General features: G+C 47.7%; 1 protein-coding gene across 1 annotated transcript; it reads left to right on the top strand.

Moving 5' to 3' along the window:
- Window positions 1–6,015, top strand: Gimap6 (GTPase, IMAP family member 6). The gene is made up of 3 exons (XM_028879593.2): window positions 1–279; window positions 3,663–3,744; window positions 5,155–6,015. The coding sequence occupies exons 1-3, from the start codon at window positions 79–81 to the stop codon at window positions 5,793–5,795; spliced, it is 924 nt and encodes a 307-aa protein (XP_028735426.1). The 5' UTR covers window positions 1–78; the 3' UTR covers window positions 5,796–6,015.
- The last annotated feature ends 7,617 nt before the right edge of the window (window positions 6,016–13,632 follow it).

The raw sequence follows: 13,632 nt of genomic DNA, 5'->3' as shown, positions 1-13,632 counted from the left end.
CTTCCTGTTTCTCATTTCACAGTGAGCGGCTCTTTGAAGGGTCATGCTTGAGCTCAGAACATATTGTGCTGATAAAACATGGGTTGGAATATGGATCGGCTGTACAGGCAAGCAGAGTCCGTTGGCTCATATACTATGGAAACTGTTTCCTGGCTTTTCTACTCCATCTACAAAAGATACAGCATCTTGGCCCTGCCAGGAAAGCCAGAAACTTCATGGGAGTGCAGTGTCACAGGAGACAGGAAACGAAGCCATTCTTGCCTGTCAGCCAGCCCCATGGTAAGTCCCACTGTGTGTGTATGTTTACACGTATGCGTGTGTGGTGTGTGTCTTGTTTGGATTTGTATATGTTTTACGTGTGTGTATGCTGTTTGTGTATATGTATGTTTCATTTATGTGTGTGTTTATTTGTTTAAGGATATGTTCTGTTTACAAACACTTGCATTTGTGTATATATGTGTTTACATGCCTATGTGGTATGCGTATACTGTGTATAGTGTTTGTATTACACATGGGTATGCAGCTTGTGTATCTGTACATGTTGTATGTATATTTGTGTACTCACAGGCATGTATGAGTGGCCATGTATGTACATTTCTGTTCATCTGTATTCGTGTTTACATGTATGTGTATGAATGGGGTACACTGTATTTTTATGTATTATATGTGTCATGTATGTGTTTACATGTGTGTATTGTTTGTGTATATGTATGAGTTGTATATGTGTATAAATGGCATGTGTGCCACATGTATGCATTTATGTTTGTGTGTGTTTACATGTATGCATGGTGAGTGATTGGTGGGTATTATGTTTATATTTTTATTTAAAGTTTTTTCATAGAATATATTTGATTATGTTTTTCCCTTTTTCCTACCTCCTTACCAATCAAACTTCATGCTCTCTCTCTCTTAAAAAATAAAATACAATTTTAAAAACCTGAAAATCAAAATAAACAAACAAAAAACCAATAAGAGGAAAAGAAAAAGTCAAAACAAAATGAAACAAATCAAAAAGCTCACAAGACTAACTTTTCACCTGTGAGCCCATGGCCGGCAATAGAGAGGAACCCCGAATGAACTGTGAGCCCATGGCCGGCAATAGAGAGGAACCCCGAATGAACTGGGTGACGCCCTTGGTTGGAGGTTCTTCATCTCATGTTTGTCAGAGCATGTATGGCTTCCGGTTTTGAGTTTCTGTGGGATTCCTGTGTGTGCGGACTACGTCTGTTTCTCATATGTTTTCTTTAGCTCTTTTTCATCTGTTTGTTTGCTTGCTTTGTCCTGTTCTCGTTTGTTTTTGTTTTATCTCTTTTATTTTATTATTATTCTTTACATGTCTACAAGGAGAGACAGAAAGGGTGTGGAATTTGATGGGAGGAGAGGCAGGGAGGACCTTGGGGGAGTTGGGGGAGGGGAAACCATAATCAGAATATTTTGTATGAAAAAAATCTATTTTCAATAAAAGAAAAATAAGGAGGGGAAAGTCCACAGAAAACCCTGGAGTTCATTTTGTATTATGCATGTATTTCTATGTATGTTGAATGTGGTGTAAACATGTTTGTGTGTTTATAAACCCGTGTGTGTGGCTGTGTATCCACATTCATATAAATACAAGTGGTGTGATAGAAAGAGCTGCAGCACCGAGCCAGGAGAGCTTTGTGTTCTGTGGTGACCTTTATGCTTAATGCTTGCTGCTTTCTCAGTGCTGGGGACCTGCAGCCCGAGTCTGGCACACTCCCTACAAGCATTCTACCTCTGAGCCATGTCCACCACCCCCAACTGGCCAGTGCTCCCCAGGGCACTTTTTTAAATGTCACATTCTTTCTGAGCAATGGAACCAGGGTGATAAAGTCTCTCTCATCTGGACTGAAGATAAAAATTCAAAGTGTCGTGTGTGTGTGTGTGTGTGTGTGTGTGTGTGTGTGTGTGTGTGTGTGTGTGACTGAGGCGGGCCAGCAAGGCTCAGAGGACGCAGCCTCCTTCCTCTGATAGTGCTGTGGGCACGGTGCTGGGTACATAACTATTGCCTGGGTGATGCCTGGGCTCTGCACTCTCCAGCGTCATCTGCTGGGAGCTGTTTCTGTCAGTCCACCTGTTCTCCAAAGAAGGAGCGAGGTCAGGGAAGACGCCGCAGAGACTGAGGGGTCTGTAGTCCTCCAGCTCACCAAGGCAATGGCAGCGCTGCTCAAGCCAGGACACCTGACCAGATCTGAGCTCGGCTATCGGCCTGGCCTGCTTCCTCACTCTTCTCGGGAACCGCCAGACTTTCTTTAGCTCCCTGCATCCACATGTCAGCCCATTAAGCCAGACATTGGCTGAACGTCATAAAAGCACATCACAAAGCCATGTCTCTGGTGTTCCCACTGGCTTCTCCCTGGGACTCAGAGAAGATAAGGCAGCCTGCTAGCCGAGTAGCATAGACCATCGAACAGGGCTGTGACAAGTCCAAACTGCACTTGGGAGCCCCACCCCAGAGTCTTCATCCGGATTGTTTAGTCTGGCTGTGAGGGTCCTGAGAAAGTCACAGATCATCCAGTTTTCCTCCCAACCCTCTAGGGAACCTCACCCTAAGAGCAGCACTGCAGACTCTGGAATCAGAGGATGGTATTAGCCCCGGAAGCAGGCAGACATCACTCATCAGAGCAGTCATTGGGAATTCCTGGCTGGGATGCCGTGGCTCTAATTAGCAAAGAGAACTAGAAGTGGGCCTGTGATTGTGGACATGCTGTGACATTGGAGGAGCAGGTCTTTGCAGATTTAGACCTCAAATTCCCCCTGAAGTGACACTCAGGCCCAGGGTAGTGTGAGCATCCCAGGCAGTAACTAACTATGTCTCCATCACACGCCGAGTGCCCTGTTCTCAGCAGGGTTCTGCCTTGCACTGTGAAGATCCCCATGGCTCTCACCTTCCTTGCAACTGCTGAACACAGCCACTAGCTTTCAGCCATGCCAATTCTCGTTGCTAAAACCTCGATGGTTCTTTCTGGACCCAAGACCCAAAGCTACACCCTCTCCATAACTTCCTGCCACTGCTTATTTAGATCTTATATGGTCTGAGACACAAAATCAAGACCATACTGTCTCCCTCTCTTCCTCCTGTTCTTCACCATTCTCCTTCTCCTGACCCCATTCCCCGCCCCGGGCCCTCAATGCACAGCTCTGGACACTGTCTACCCAAACAAATTCAGTGACTCCTTTCTTATGACAATCTCGTCAACTCATGGCGGAGAACACAGTGCCTGAGGGGTAGGCTTCCTGAAACCTCCAGAGAGTGTCTCATACCCTTCTTCCCCACTCCTCATCAAACACACACACACACACACACACACACACACACACACACACACACACACACACACACACGGAATAACTTTCCCTGACAAGAAAGACAAGGCCCCTTAAAACGCAATCAGTACACATGTACAGGCCACAGAGACGGCTCAATGGATAAACGTGCTTGCTGTGAGAACCTAACCCCTGAGTTTGAGTCCCGGGACCCACGGGGAAGGAGAGAACAGACTCTTGAAAGTTGTCGTCTGACCTCTCCATGTGTACCATGGCACAGAAACACCTGTGCACGCTCATGTTCCCAAGCTTGCTCACACACGCATAACAAAATGAAGCTATTTGCATGTATTTAAATGTATGATTGTTTTCTGCAGGTGGAAGAAGAATGTGGACACAGCCCCCAGAAGAATCCCACAAGGCAGGTGCCCCTGGACTCCGCACAAGGGCCGACAGAAGGTACACTGCTTTCCTAGAGAGGTGAATCAGAGAGGTGTAGATGGGACACTGGTGTGCAAATGGACATGAGACCACACACTGAGTGCTGGGAGGGGCAGGTGAAGGCCCTCATTACATAGATTTGCCCACTATGGCCAAAACAAAGCAAAATGGCTCTTCTTTACACCAGGAAAAACTAAGGAAAGGGACCCCTGACAGGTGGATGGTCATAGGAGGTGAGAAATGCCAGTTCCAAGGAAAAGAGTCTTCCCATCCGAGCTCCTCCCTGAGAAGGACACGCTGGTCATGTGGACACGATACAAAGACTAGCGTTTTCTCACAGCTCTGATACCAGTAGTCCTTGTGTGGGTGATTAGCTGCATGAGACGAGTCACACTGATTGACAGTACCATGCAAGCAAGCTGAATGTCTCCAGTGGCCATTGGCAGGGACCGGGTTCAGTCTTCTCAGAGATTCGCCTTTGCCACCTAACCAAGGGAGATAAAATCTGGGCATGCTAGAAACCTACCCACGTTTTCTTCCTAGAAGAAATTATTTGTGACTCATTGTATTTTAACATGAATGACTTTTTTTCTTTATGAATTTGGAAGGCCTGGACCATCAGAAGAAAGCCCACTTATTTTACCACTTGGGAAAGTCACCAACGCAGGCTAAGCCTCCTTCACTTCTTACGGGAAGCAGAGTTAGTCATTATTTGGAAAGTCCCCTCTCTGCATCCCATGATGCATTTGGCTTTTAAGTTTGGGCTCTGGCTGCTCAGAAATAGGTATTCTTTGGCCCTAACTGTGCCTTAACTAGGCAGGCAGGAATGGACATCCAACTATCCATGCCTGATTGAAACTTGCATGAATCCACTCAAAGTCTTTCCTATCCCCTTTGGAAAAGCTCAAGAGAGCCGAGAAGATTGCAGGTCAGGCTAGGGTAGAGGCGTGTGGAAGCAAACCAGTGGGTGCTGAGAAGGTTTGGAGGCTGAGCCTAGCTGCCTCTGGCAGGATTCGTGCTCTGTGATCAGAGACCCAACAGTGTCTTCCATGGGGATCACACTTGAAAACTGTCATTTGGCATTTTATGTGGTTTAGGTCTTAGCACCTGCCGGGCTGGCAGAAGGGCATCTCCTTCCAGTACCCAGCCCCAGGCATATTTAAACATCTTGGCATTGGAGTAGCCAGTGTTTAGCTGACATGTGGGTCTCCCTTCTCACCCGGTGGCTCTGATGTCCCTCTTTGTAGAAATGTTCACCTCTGCCTTCCAGGACGCAGGCTGAGAATGTAAGCCCAGGGCAGACCTCAGGGACAGATGCTGGCCTTTGTCTCTGCCATCTCCTCATCCTGGGACTGTTTCTCAGATGCATGGGGACATGGCCTCTGATAAACATTCCCTCTGATGTTTTGTTTTGTAAAATTCTTCTAGGTCTGAAGGAGAAAGAGCTCACCCCGAAGAGATTGCAGCTCCTTCTGGTGGGGAAAACAGGAAGCGGGAAAAGTGCAACCGGAAATAGCATCCTTGGCAGGCAAGTATTTGAGTCCAAAATCAGCGCTAGACCAGTAACCAGGACCTTCCAGAAAGGGAGCAGAGACTGGAATGGAAAGGTGTTTGAGGTGATCGACACCCCAGACATTTTGTCACATCAGGACCTGCCTGAGGTAGCAGCTGAGAAGATCTGTGGAGTCCTGGACTCTCCAGGGCCCCATGCAGTGCTCCTGGTGATACAGGTGGGCCGGTACACAGCAGAGGACCAGCAAGCTGCCAGGCGCCTCCAGGAGATCTTTGGAGAAGGGATCCTGGCTTACACCATCCTGGTGTTCACTCGGGAGGAGGACCTAGACGGGGGATCCTTGGAAGAATATATCCAAAAAAACAACAATAAGAGCCTGGATGATCTGGATGTCGCGTGTGAGAGGCGACACTGTGGCTTCAACAACAGGGCCCAAGGGACTAAGCAGGAGGCCCAGCTGCAGGACCTCATGGAGAAGATCGAATTGATCCTGTGGGAGAACGAGGGCCGCTGTTACACCACAGAACTTCCACATGGTCCCAGCAAAACAGTTTAGCCACAGAGCAGGCTTCTGAGGAGGATCCCTCGAGGAGTCCTGGCTGGAAAGGCTGTCCCAGATCCAGATGGCCTCCGAGAAGACCTGTAGGTATCTGATAGGGAGGGCATCCATGTGGGCCGACCATAAGCAGGGGTATCTTAGTTAGTGTTCTATTGCTGTGAAGAGACACCATGACCATGGCAACTCCTATCAAAGGAAGCATTTAATTAGAGCTCGATTACAGTTTCAGAGGTTTAGTTCATTATCATCATGACAGGAAGCATGGTATGCAGGCAGACATGGTGCTGGAGAGGTAGCTGAGAGCTCTGCATCCAGATCCTTAGGCAGCAGGAAGAGGGAGACTCTGGGTATAGAATGGACTTTCTGAAACCTCAAAGCCCATCCCCAGTGACATACTTCCTCCAACAAGGCCACACCTCCTAATCCTTTCAAATAGTGCCACTCTCCGGTGACCAAGTATTCAAATCCATGAGCCTATGGGGGCCATTCTCATTCAAACCACCACAAGGACAGTCCATCACCAGCTGTACCCAGTGCCCATCCCTTGTGGCCTGCTTCCTCTGTTTCCACAGAGAGCTTTCTAGTCCCTGGGTCACGCCGTCAGGTGTGGCAATGGATGAGGCCTCAGTTCAGGGGACCCAGCTACAGTCTGTGTCCAGCTACACAGCTTCTTTCTGGACACATGGGCCCTCCTTACACTTAGTCCGCAGCACAGTGCCCTGATACGGGATCTTCTATCCCACTGATATCACGTGCTCATGTTCTGTGTCTGTTCTCTGATACAACCAAAGCTTCTTGCCATCGTCCGGCTCTTTCTTTTGAATCAGCCCACGGGCAGCCATGGACCAGGTACTTGTACATGTTCGAGCTGCACCCTTACCCATAAAGCGGACAGACATTATGACTACAAGGTGCCTGTCCTGTGTAGTGGTAGAAAATAACAATGAGACAGAATAGAGAGGCCCAGAGCAGCAGTTAGGATTTTCTTCCACTATGTAAGGTATTTTAATAGGTTTGCATTCTGTAACCATGTTCTAAGCACTGACGTACTTCTAAGCTTTTGAGAGACTTGGCTGCAATGACCACATGTGCACAGTGACTAATTCTGGACCCTGTATGTCCTCCCTGGGATGGGGGGGACAGTGCCTCCCCCGTCCTTTGTGAGCTGAGTACAGCTGGACTGAATGTGTGGGAGCAGATCTCCGTGCAAGTGCAAACCTAAAGAACACAGACAGCAGCAAACAGGACAAGGCAGAGATCCCAGGAGTCAGAAATTGGAGGGAGCCGACCCAGAACTCTCCCATGTGTGCGGACTCCCCTGTGTTCCAACACATGCCCCCAATAAAGCTTTGTTCCATTGGTACTACTTGCCTCGTGATGATTTTTGTCTGACTTGGGAAAGGAGCCTTGAACTGATTGGTAACCACAGCGGCTCTGGCGTACATGCCAAGATGTATCCTGGGCTATGGGGGAATGTGAATAGGAATCTGGAGAGAGGCCAAATAAATAATAAATGATAAAAATTAAAATGACACTTGATTCTCTTGAGCTGTAACAAACAGCTCTCATGGACACTTCCTGTGGGTCAGAATGAGTGGAGTTGGGATAAGAACTGAAGAAGTCAGCTTTGGCCTAGGAGAACCTTACCCCGAGGCTATAGAGTGTGGGGGTTGTCTCCATCTGCACGGATTTGGACCAGAAAGAGCAGTAGCCCCTTCCCCATGAGGCTGGTTATCTCTGGTTACCTCCCCTTTTTCCTCTGGGTTCCATCACCCAGTTCTAGATCTAGCTTTGGGAATATTAGAGAGCAGAGGATACTTCCATGAACCTCCTTTACCTTGATAGGTGTGTGGATGGGGTGAAGGGAGGGTGTGCTTGTGTGAATGAGCTCTGCAGGAGGATCATTTGGAAGAGTGAGCAGAGGGAAGGGGGTCTATGAAAGACAGGATCCCGCACAAGAAGGCTGGGTGCTTAGAAGGCATGTAGGGTGGGAACCCGGGTTTCACAAGACCTCTTCAGCACAGGATGTCTTCCTGGAGAGATGCGCCTACAGATAAAGTGCAGTCAACAAAAGAAGGAAATGACATTGGCTCAGGCCTCTTAAAGGAAGCAGTTTAGCTAACTGTACAGACTGTGGTGCCTCAGATGCACGTGAACGTCCGTGGATTCAGGAAAGGGCCTGGAGCGTGACCAGCTTACTGGAAGCTAACAGGAGGTGGGGGGGCGGGGACAGACTCCCAATCCCCTCTTCTCCCCTCAGCAGTGCAGCAGGGCTGAGCTCCCTTCCGGGAAGGTGGGAATGGGGTGGGAGGGACAGCATGGAGACTGTCAGGACTCAGAAGATGTGGCCTGGGTCCTGCTAGCTGCTCATCTGCAGGCCTGATCCAGTCTCCTCTGTCTGCCTAGGAAGAGGAACTCCTAACCTCCCTAGCACAGGCAACAACATCATAAATCACTTCTCTTGGCAAATGGCAGTGATGGCCCTGGTTTGGAACCCTGCTGGGAAGTACCTGACAGAGCATGTGCACTTCCTTGTATTGTCCTGACTTCCCCAAACAGGAAACAGACTCTTCCCTCAGCCCTGGCTCCCAGCTCTTACTGCCTTGATCCCCTCCTTCTGACCCAAGGTAGCCTCAGCACTGAGAGTTGGGAACTACTAATCGGGTGTCTTGATACCCCCAGACAATCATCTACCAGAAACACATGTCTTTATTGAAGATAAGCTTGCACTTTGTGATAACAGTCCAAGGACACGCTGGATCTACAGACGGTGTGGAGGCATTCCATTACTGAGCAGGGAGGGAAAGGGAGGGAAAGTCCTGAGCAAAGAGAAGGTGCGCTGTAGTCTCACCAGTGAAAGTGGTCATGCGGGTAAGGACTACTGCAGGACACACTGACAAGATGGGAAGGAGACAGAGATGTCCTACAGTTATGTCTAAACTCCTGCTATGCCAATCAGAGCCTCTCTAGAAAGAAAGCTTTGAGGGAGCTTAAAAGGAGCCACTGTCAGTCAGAGGGTGCCTGGAAAGAATGCAGCTTCATGGGCAGCAACCTGAAAGGCAGGATTAAATACAGATTAGGATTGAGATAGCAGGAGAAAGTTGGACATTTTTCTTTTCTAAAGCAAACAAAAACAAACAAACAAAAACCTTTATTCTTTCCTAGTGCTCACCCATTGCATTTGGTGGCAGATTAAAAGTAAATGCTTGGCACTGTTTAAATTAATGCAATTGACCTATTGAGCTGCTCTATATAGTAGTGTGCATTCTCTGCAACTCTGTATAATGATGGTATGCATTCTCTGCAGCTCTATATGGTGGTGGCGTGCATTCTCTGCAGTCTTTATGTTGGTGGTGTGCATTTTCTGCAGCTCTATATGTTAGTAGTGTGCATTCTCTGCAGCTCTATATGGTGGTGGTGTGCATTCTCTGCAGTTCTATATGGTGGTGATGTGTATTCTCTGCAGCTCTATATGTTAGTAGTGTGCATTCTCTGCAGCTCTGTATGTTGGTGGTGTGTATTCTCTGCAGCTCTCTATGGTGGTGTGCATATTCTACAGCTCTATATGTGCTGGTGTGCATTCTCTGCAGCTCTTTATGGTGGTGGTATGCATTCTCTGCAGCTCTATTGTGGTATGCATACTCTATAGCTCTATAGGTGGTGGTGTGCATTCTCTGCACCTTTCTATGGTGGTAGTGTGCATTCTCTGCAGCCCTATATGTTGGTAGTATGCATTCTCTGCAGCCTATATAGTGAATGGTAGTGTGCATTCTCAGTAGCTCTATATGGTGGTTGTGTGCATTCTCTGCAGCCCTATATGTTGGTAGTATGCATTCTCTGCAGCTCTACATGATGGTGGTGTGCATTCTCTGTAGACCTCTATGTTGGTGGTGTGCATTCTCTGCAGCTGTATATATTGGTAGTGTGTATTCTCTACAGCTCTATATGGTGGTGGTGTACATTCTCTGCAGGTCTATAGAGAGAGCTCTATAGAGAGAGGGCAAATAAATAATAAAAATTAAAATGACACTTGATTCTCTTGAGCTGTAACAAACAGCTCTCATGGACACTTCCTGTGGGTCAGAATGAGTGGAGTTGGGATAAGAACTGAAGAAATCAGCTTTGGCCTAAGAGAACCTTACCCCGAGGCTATAAGGTGTGTGGGGTGTCTCCATCTGCATGGATTTGGACAAGAAAGACTAGTACTCCCTTCCCCATGAGGCTGGTTATCTCTGGTTACCTCCCCTTTTTCCTCTGGGTTCTATCACCCAGTTCTAGATCTAGCTTTGGGAATATTAGAGAGCAGAGAATATTTTATACTTCCATGAACCTCCTTTACCTTGATGGGTGTGTGGATGGGGTGAAGGGAGGGTGTGCTTGTGTGAATGAGCTCTGCAGGAGGATCATTTGGAAGGGTGAGCAGAGGGAAAGGGGTCTATGAAAGACAGGAACCCACACGAGAAGGCTGGGTGCTTAGAAGGCATGTAGGGTGGGAACCCGGGTTTCACAAGACCTCTTCAGCACAGGATGTCTTCCTGGAGAGATGCGCCTACAGATAAAGTGCAGTCAACAAAAGAAGGAAATGACATTGGCTCAGACCTCTTAAAGGAAGCAGTTTACATTCTCTGTAGCTCTATATGTGTTGGTGTGCATTCTCTGCAGCTCTTTATGGTGGTGATGTGCATTCTCTGCAGTCTTTATGTTGGTGTGCATTCTCTGCAGCTCTATATGGTGGTGGTGTGCATTCTCTGCAGCTCTATATGGTGGTGGTGTGCATTCTCTGCAGCTCTTTATGGTGGTGATGTGCATTCTCTTCAGTCTTTATGTTGGTGTGCATTCTCTGCAGCTCTATATGGTGGTGGTGTGCATTCTCTGCAGCTCTATATGGTGGTGGTAGTGGTGCATTCTCTGCCCTTCCATGTGAAGATCTCAAGCTTTCTCTGGAGGAGGTCTTAGTAGCCTCACTAACTGTCCTGCAGTTCTCTGTGTAGTTTCTAGAGTCAGATGAACTCTTCAGACCACACTCTGTCTCTCTCCAGTGAGGCTTCTTGTCTTCAGGCTCTAAGAAGTCAACATAGAGGTCTCATCTAAGGTAAATCAATGTCAGTTCCTCAGCTCAGGAAGTATCCTTTGTGTTACAAGGGCTCTACAATTCCCTATGGCATGTGGGGACTGCTCCCCATCAGCCTAGGCATATCACATTGATACCTCGAGATAATTCACTACAGTGGCCTGGCAATCAAAGGTGCTGATTTCGAAGTGACAGCGGGAGGTTCTGTGTCTGTTTGGGGCTAAGCTTAGCACCACGAGTCATGTTTCCATTCCTTCCTACTCAGCATTCTTTGAAAGCAACTTCCAGCCTCTGAGTCACCAGGAGAAGCAAGAGAATACAGCCTTTATTACCGAGGCAAAGGAAATGCAGAAACCCACAGTACTTCTGCTTATGTTCTAGGTCATACGGCTGCCGCCAGCCACAGGAAACCCTGTGGAATGCAGCCCACAAATGTGGACACTCTGCTTTCTAGGCAACAGTGTGGGTCTGCGAATAAGGAAGGAGCAAAAGGTGGTAAGGACAGAAGACTAGTAGTACAATGGATGCCCAGCCAGTGACTCAGCTCCGCCCCTCACTCTGGAGCCAGCTGCAGCCTCATTCTGCCGCCTCTTACATCGAACCGCTGTAGTCTTGTTAATTCTACGCAGCGGCCAAGGATGGGTCAAGAAATTAACCGTCAGAGTGAGTCTGCTTCCGCACCACACAGAGCTTGTACCCGGCCAGACTCCTACAGAGACACCCTGGTAGAGAGAAATCAACCAAACCTAGAGAAGCTAATGGGGTGTGGGTTCTTGAAATAAGGAAATGCACACAGAGCCACCCCGCATTGAGTGAGAAGAGCTGAAGGCCCTGTGGGCTTTTTAGTTCCTGGAGCAACACCCGGAAAAACTGGATTTTAGGTACATGTTTGTTTAATTGATTCTGTGGCTCTAGCCTTTGGATCCTTTCCTTGTGGGACAAGGGCTGCTCCTATACTGACCGCCTACAGACCCGCTGTATCCACTGTTAGCTCCTAGTGAGGGAAGCTGGTGGGGTTAGTGAGAGTAATTGGAAAAGCCCTAATAGAGGCAGTCCATTCTAAACAAAACGCCCTCACGAAGAAGGCTGCCATCTTTTGTTAAATCTGCATCAATGTTTTACATTAATGCTAGAAGATGATCACTACTGTATACTTTCTGTCTTTTTAAGAAGTGAACACTGCATTTCACAAAAACATCCAGGATTTGTCATATACATTCACCAGGTACCCGGAAGTTGTTGAAATATCAAGTGTGGGCCAAGAGCTGATAATGCACTGTCCAAACCCATCCCCAGGTGTGACTGATGTGGCATTTCTGTACCATTTCTAATGTCTACACTGAGACTGAGGTCCTGTGCTGGACGAAAGAAAAGGCATCTCCCCTGCTTCAAATAAACTAGAAAATAGCAGGACATCAGAGACACACTCCCTAGGGGGTCTGTGAGAACTGGATAAACACAAAGGACTAAATCAGCAAGGGAGAGGATCATTTTACCCACTTGATTGCTCTGCCTAGCACGTGACTCGACTCTCCAGTCATTAATGAGAGTCCACAGCAGGGACCCACAGCCATCCTGTGCTTACGTATCTCACTCTTTTTACCTACATGAAAAGTACCCCAGAAAGGGCCAGCACAGTGAGACCACCAAAGATTGCACCTGCCGGAAGGCCTTCACTGGGGCCTACAAAATGGAAAGAGAAAGAAAACATGTCCCCTTTTCTTCTCACCAGGGACCCAAAGGGAGAGCAATCCAGTCTCTGCTTTTGAAAAGTAAAAATATAAGCAAGAAATGGGGTTCAGTGGTTTCCCGGGCCAGCCCAGGAACAGGGCAGGGCCAGAGCTAAACTTCCTGAGCAAGGGGACATTGAAAAGTTTCTCATGGTAGGGTTACTGCCTCTCTCCCAGCAGGATTCTTGCCACACTTCCCATCTGGCACCAGCCAAAATTGCACATTTTATAGTGTTCAACCAGCCAAAGATTTTGCTTTGTGACTTGATGGGACATCTTTCTTCTATAATAAAAACGAAAGTACTTAGGAGCCAGATGTGGTGGCACATGTCTTTAGTCCCAGCACATGGGATGCAGGGGCAGGTAGATACTGAGTTCAAGGCCAGCCTGGTCTACAGAGTGAGTTCCAGGACAGCCAAGGATACACAGAGAAACCCTATCTCGAAAAACAAACAAAATTTAAAAATATATATATATGTAGTGTTTTCCTCAAACTCCCCATAACTGAAGCACTGCCGTGTAACATTTCCTTGGTGAGCATTTGGACACGTAGACTTCTGAGACCTTATGCTACACTAGGATTTTACTCTGCTTTGTTAAGAGTTGGGGTAACAAGTATCCGTGGCTTCCTCACAGACAGTGTATGAAAACCTGCAAGATCCAAATTTCTTTTTCTTTTTCTTTTTTTTTTTTTTTTTGATTTTTGGAGACAGGGTTTCTCTGTGTAGTTTTGTGCCTTTCCTGGGACTCACTTGGTAGCCCAGGCTGGCCTCGAACTCACAGAGATCCGCCTGGCTCTGCCTCCCGAGTGCTGGGATTAAAGGCGTGCGCCACCACCGCCCGGCTAAGATCCAAATTTCAATGAGAGACTCTGTCTCAAACAAAGCAGGGAGGGTCTGTGAAAAGGCTCTGTGGGTGAGGTGGTCCTCTACCAAGAGACTGTGAAAAGCCTCTGTGGGTGAGGTGGTCCTCTACCAAGAGACTGTGAAAAGGCTCTGTGTTAAGGTGGTCCTCTACCAAGAGAGGGTCTGTG

Source organism: Peromyscus leucopus, chromosome 3, assembly GCF_004664715.2.
Source record: "Peromyscus leucopus breed LL Stock chromosome 3, UCI_PerLeu_2.1, whole genome shotgun sequence".
Lineage (NCBI taxonomy): Eukaryota > Metazoa > Chordata > Mammalia > Rodentia > Cricetidae > Peromyscus > Peromyscus leucopus.
Note: the sequence above shows the minus strand (reverse complement) of the source record. Positions and strands in the feature narration are given on the sequence as shown.

Excerpts from the sequence above, each read along its gene's own strand:
- Gimap6 (XM_028879593.2), top strand. The coding sequence starts at position 79 with ATGGGTTGGAATATGGATCGGCTGTACAGGCAAGCAGAGTCCGTTGGC. Across the intron at positions 280-3,662 it reads GCCTGTCAGCCAGCCCCATG|GTGGAAGAAGAATGTGGACA; the intron begins GTAAGTCCCACT and ends TGTTTTCTGCAG. Across the intron at positions 3,745-5,154 it reads CGCACAAGGGCCGACAGAAG|GTCTGAAGGAGAAAGAGCTC; the intron begins GTACACTGCTTT and ends AAATTCTTCTAG.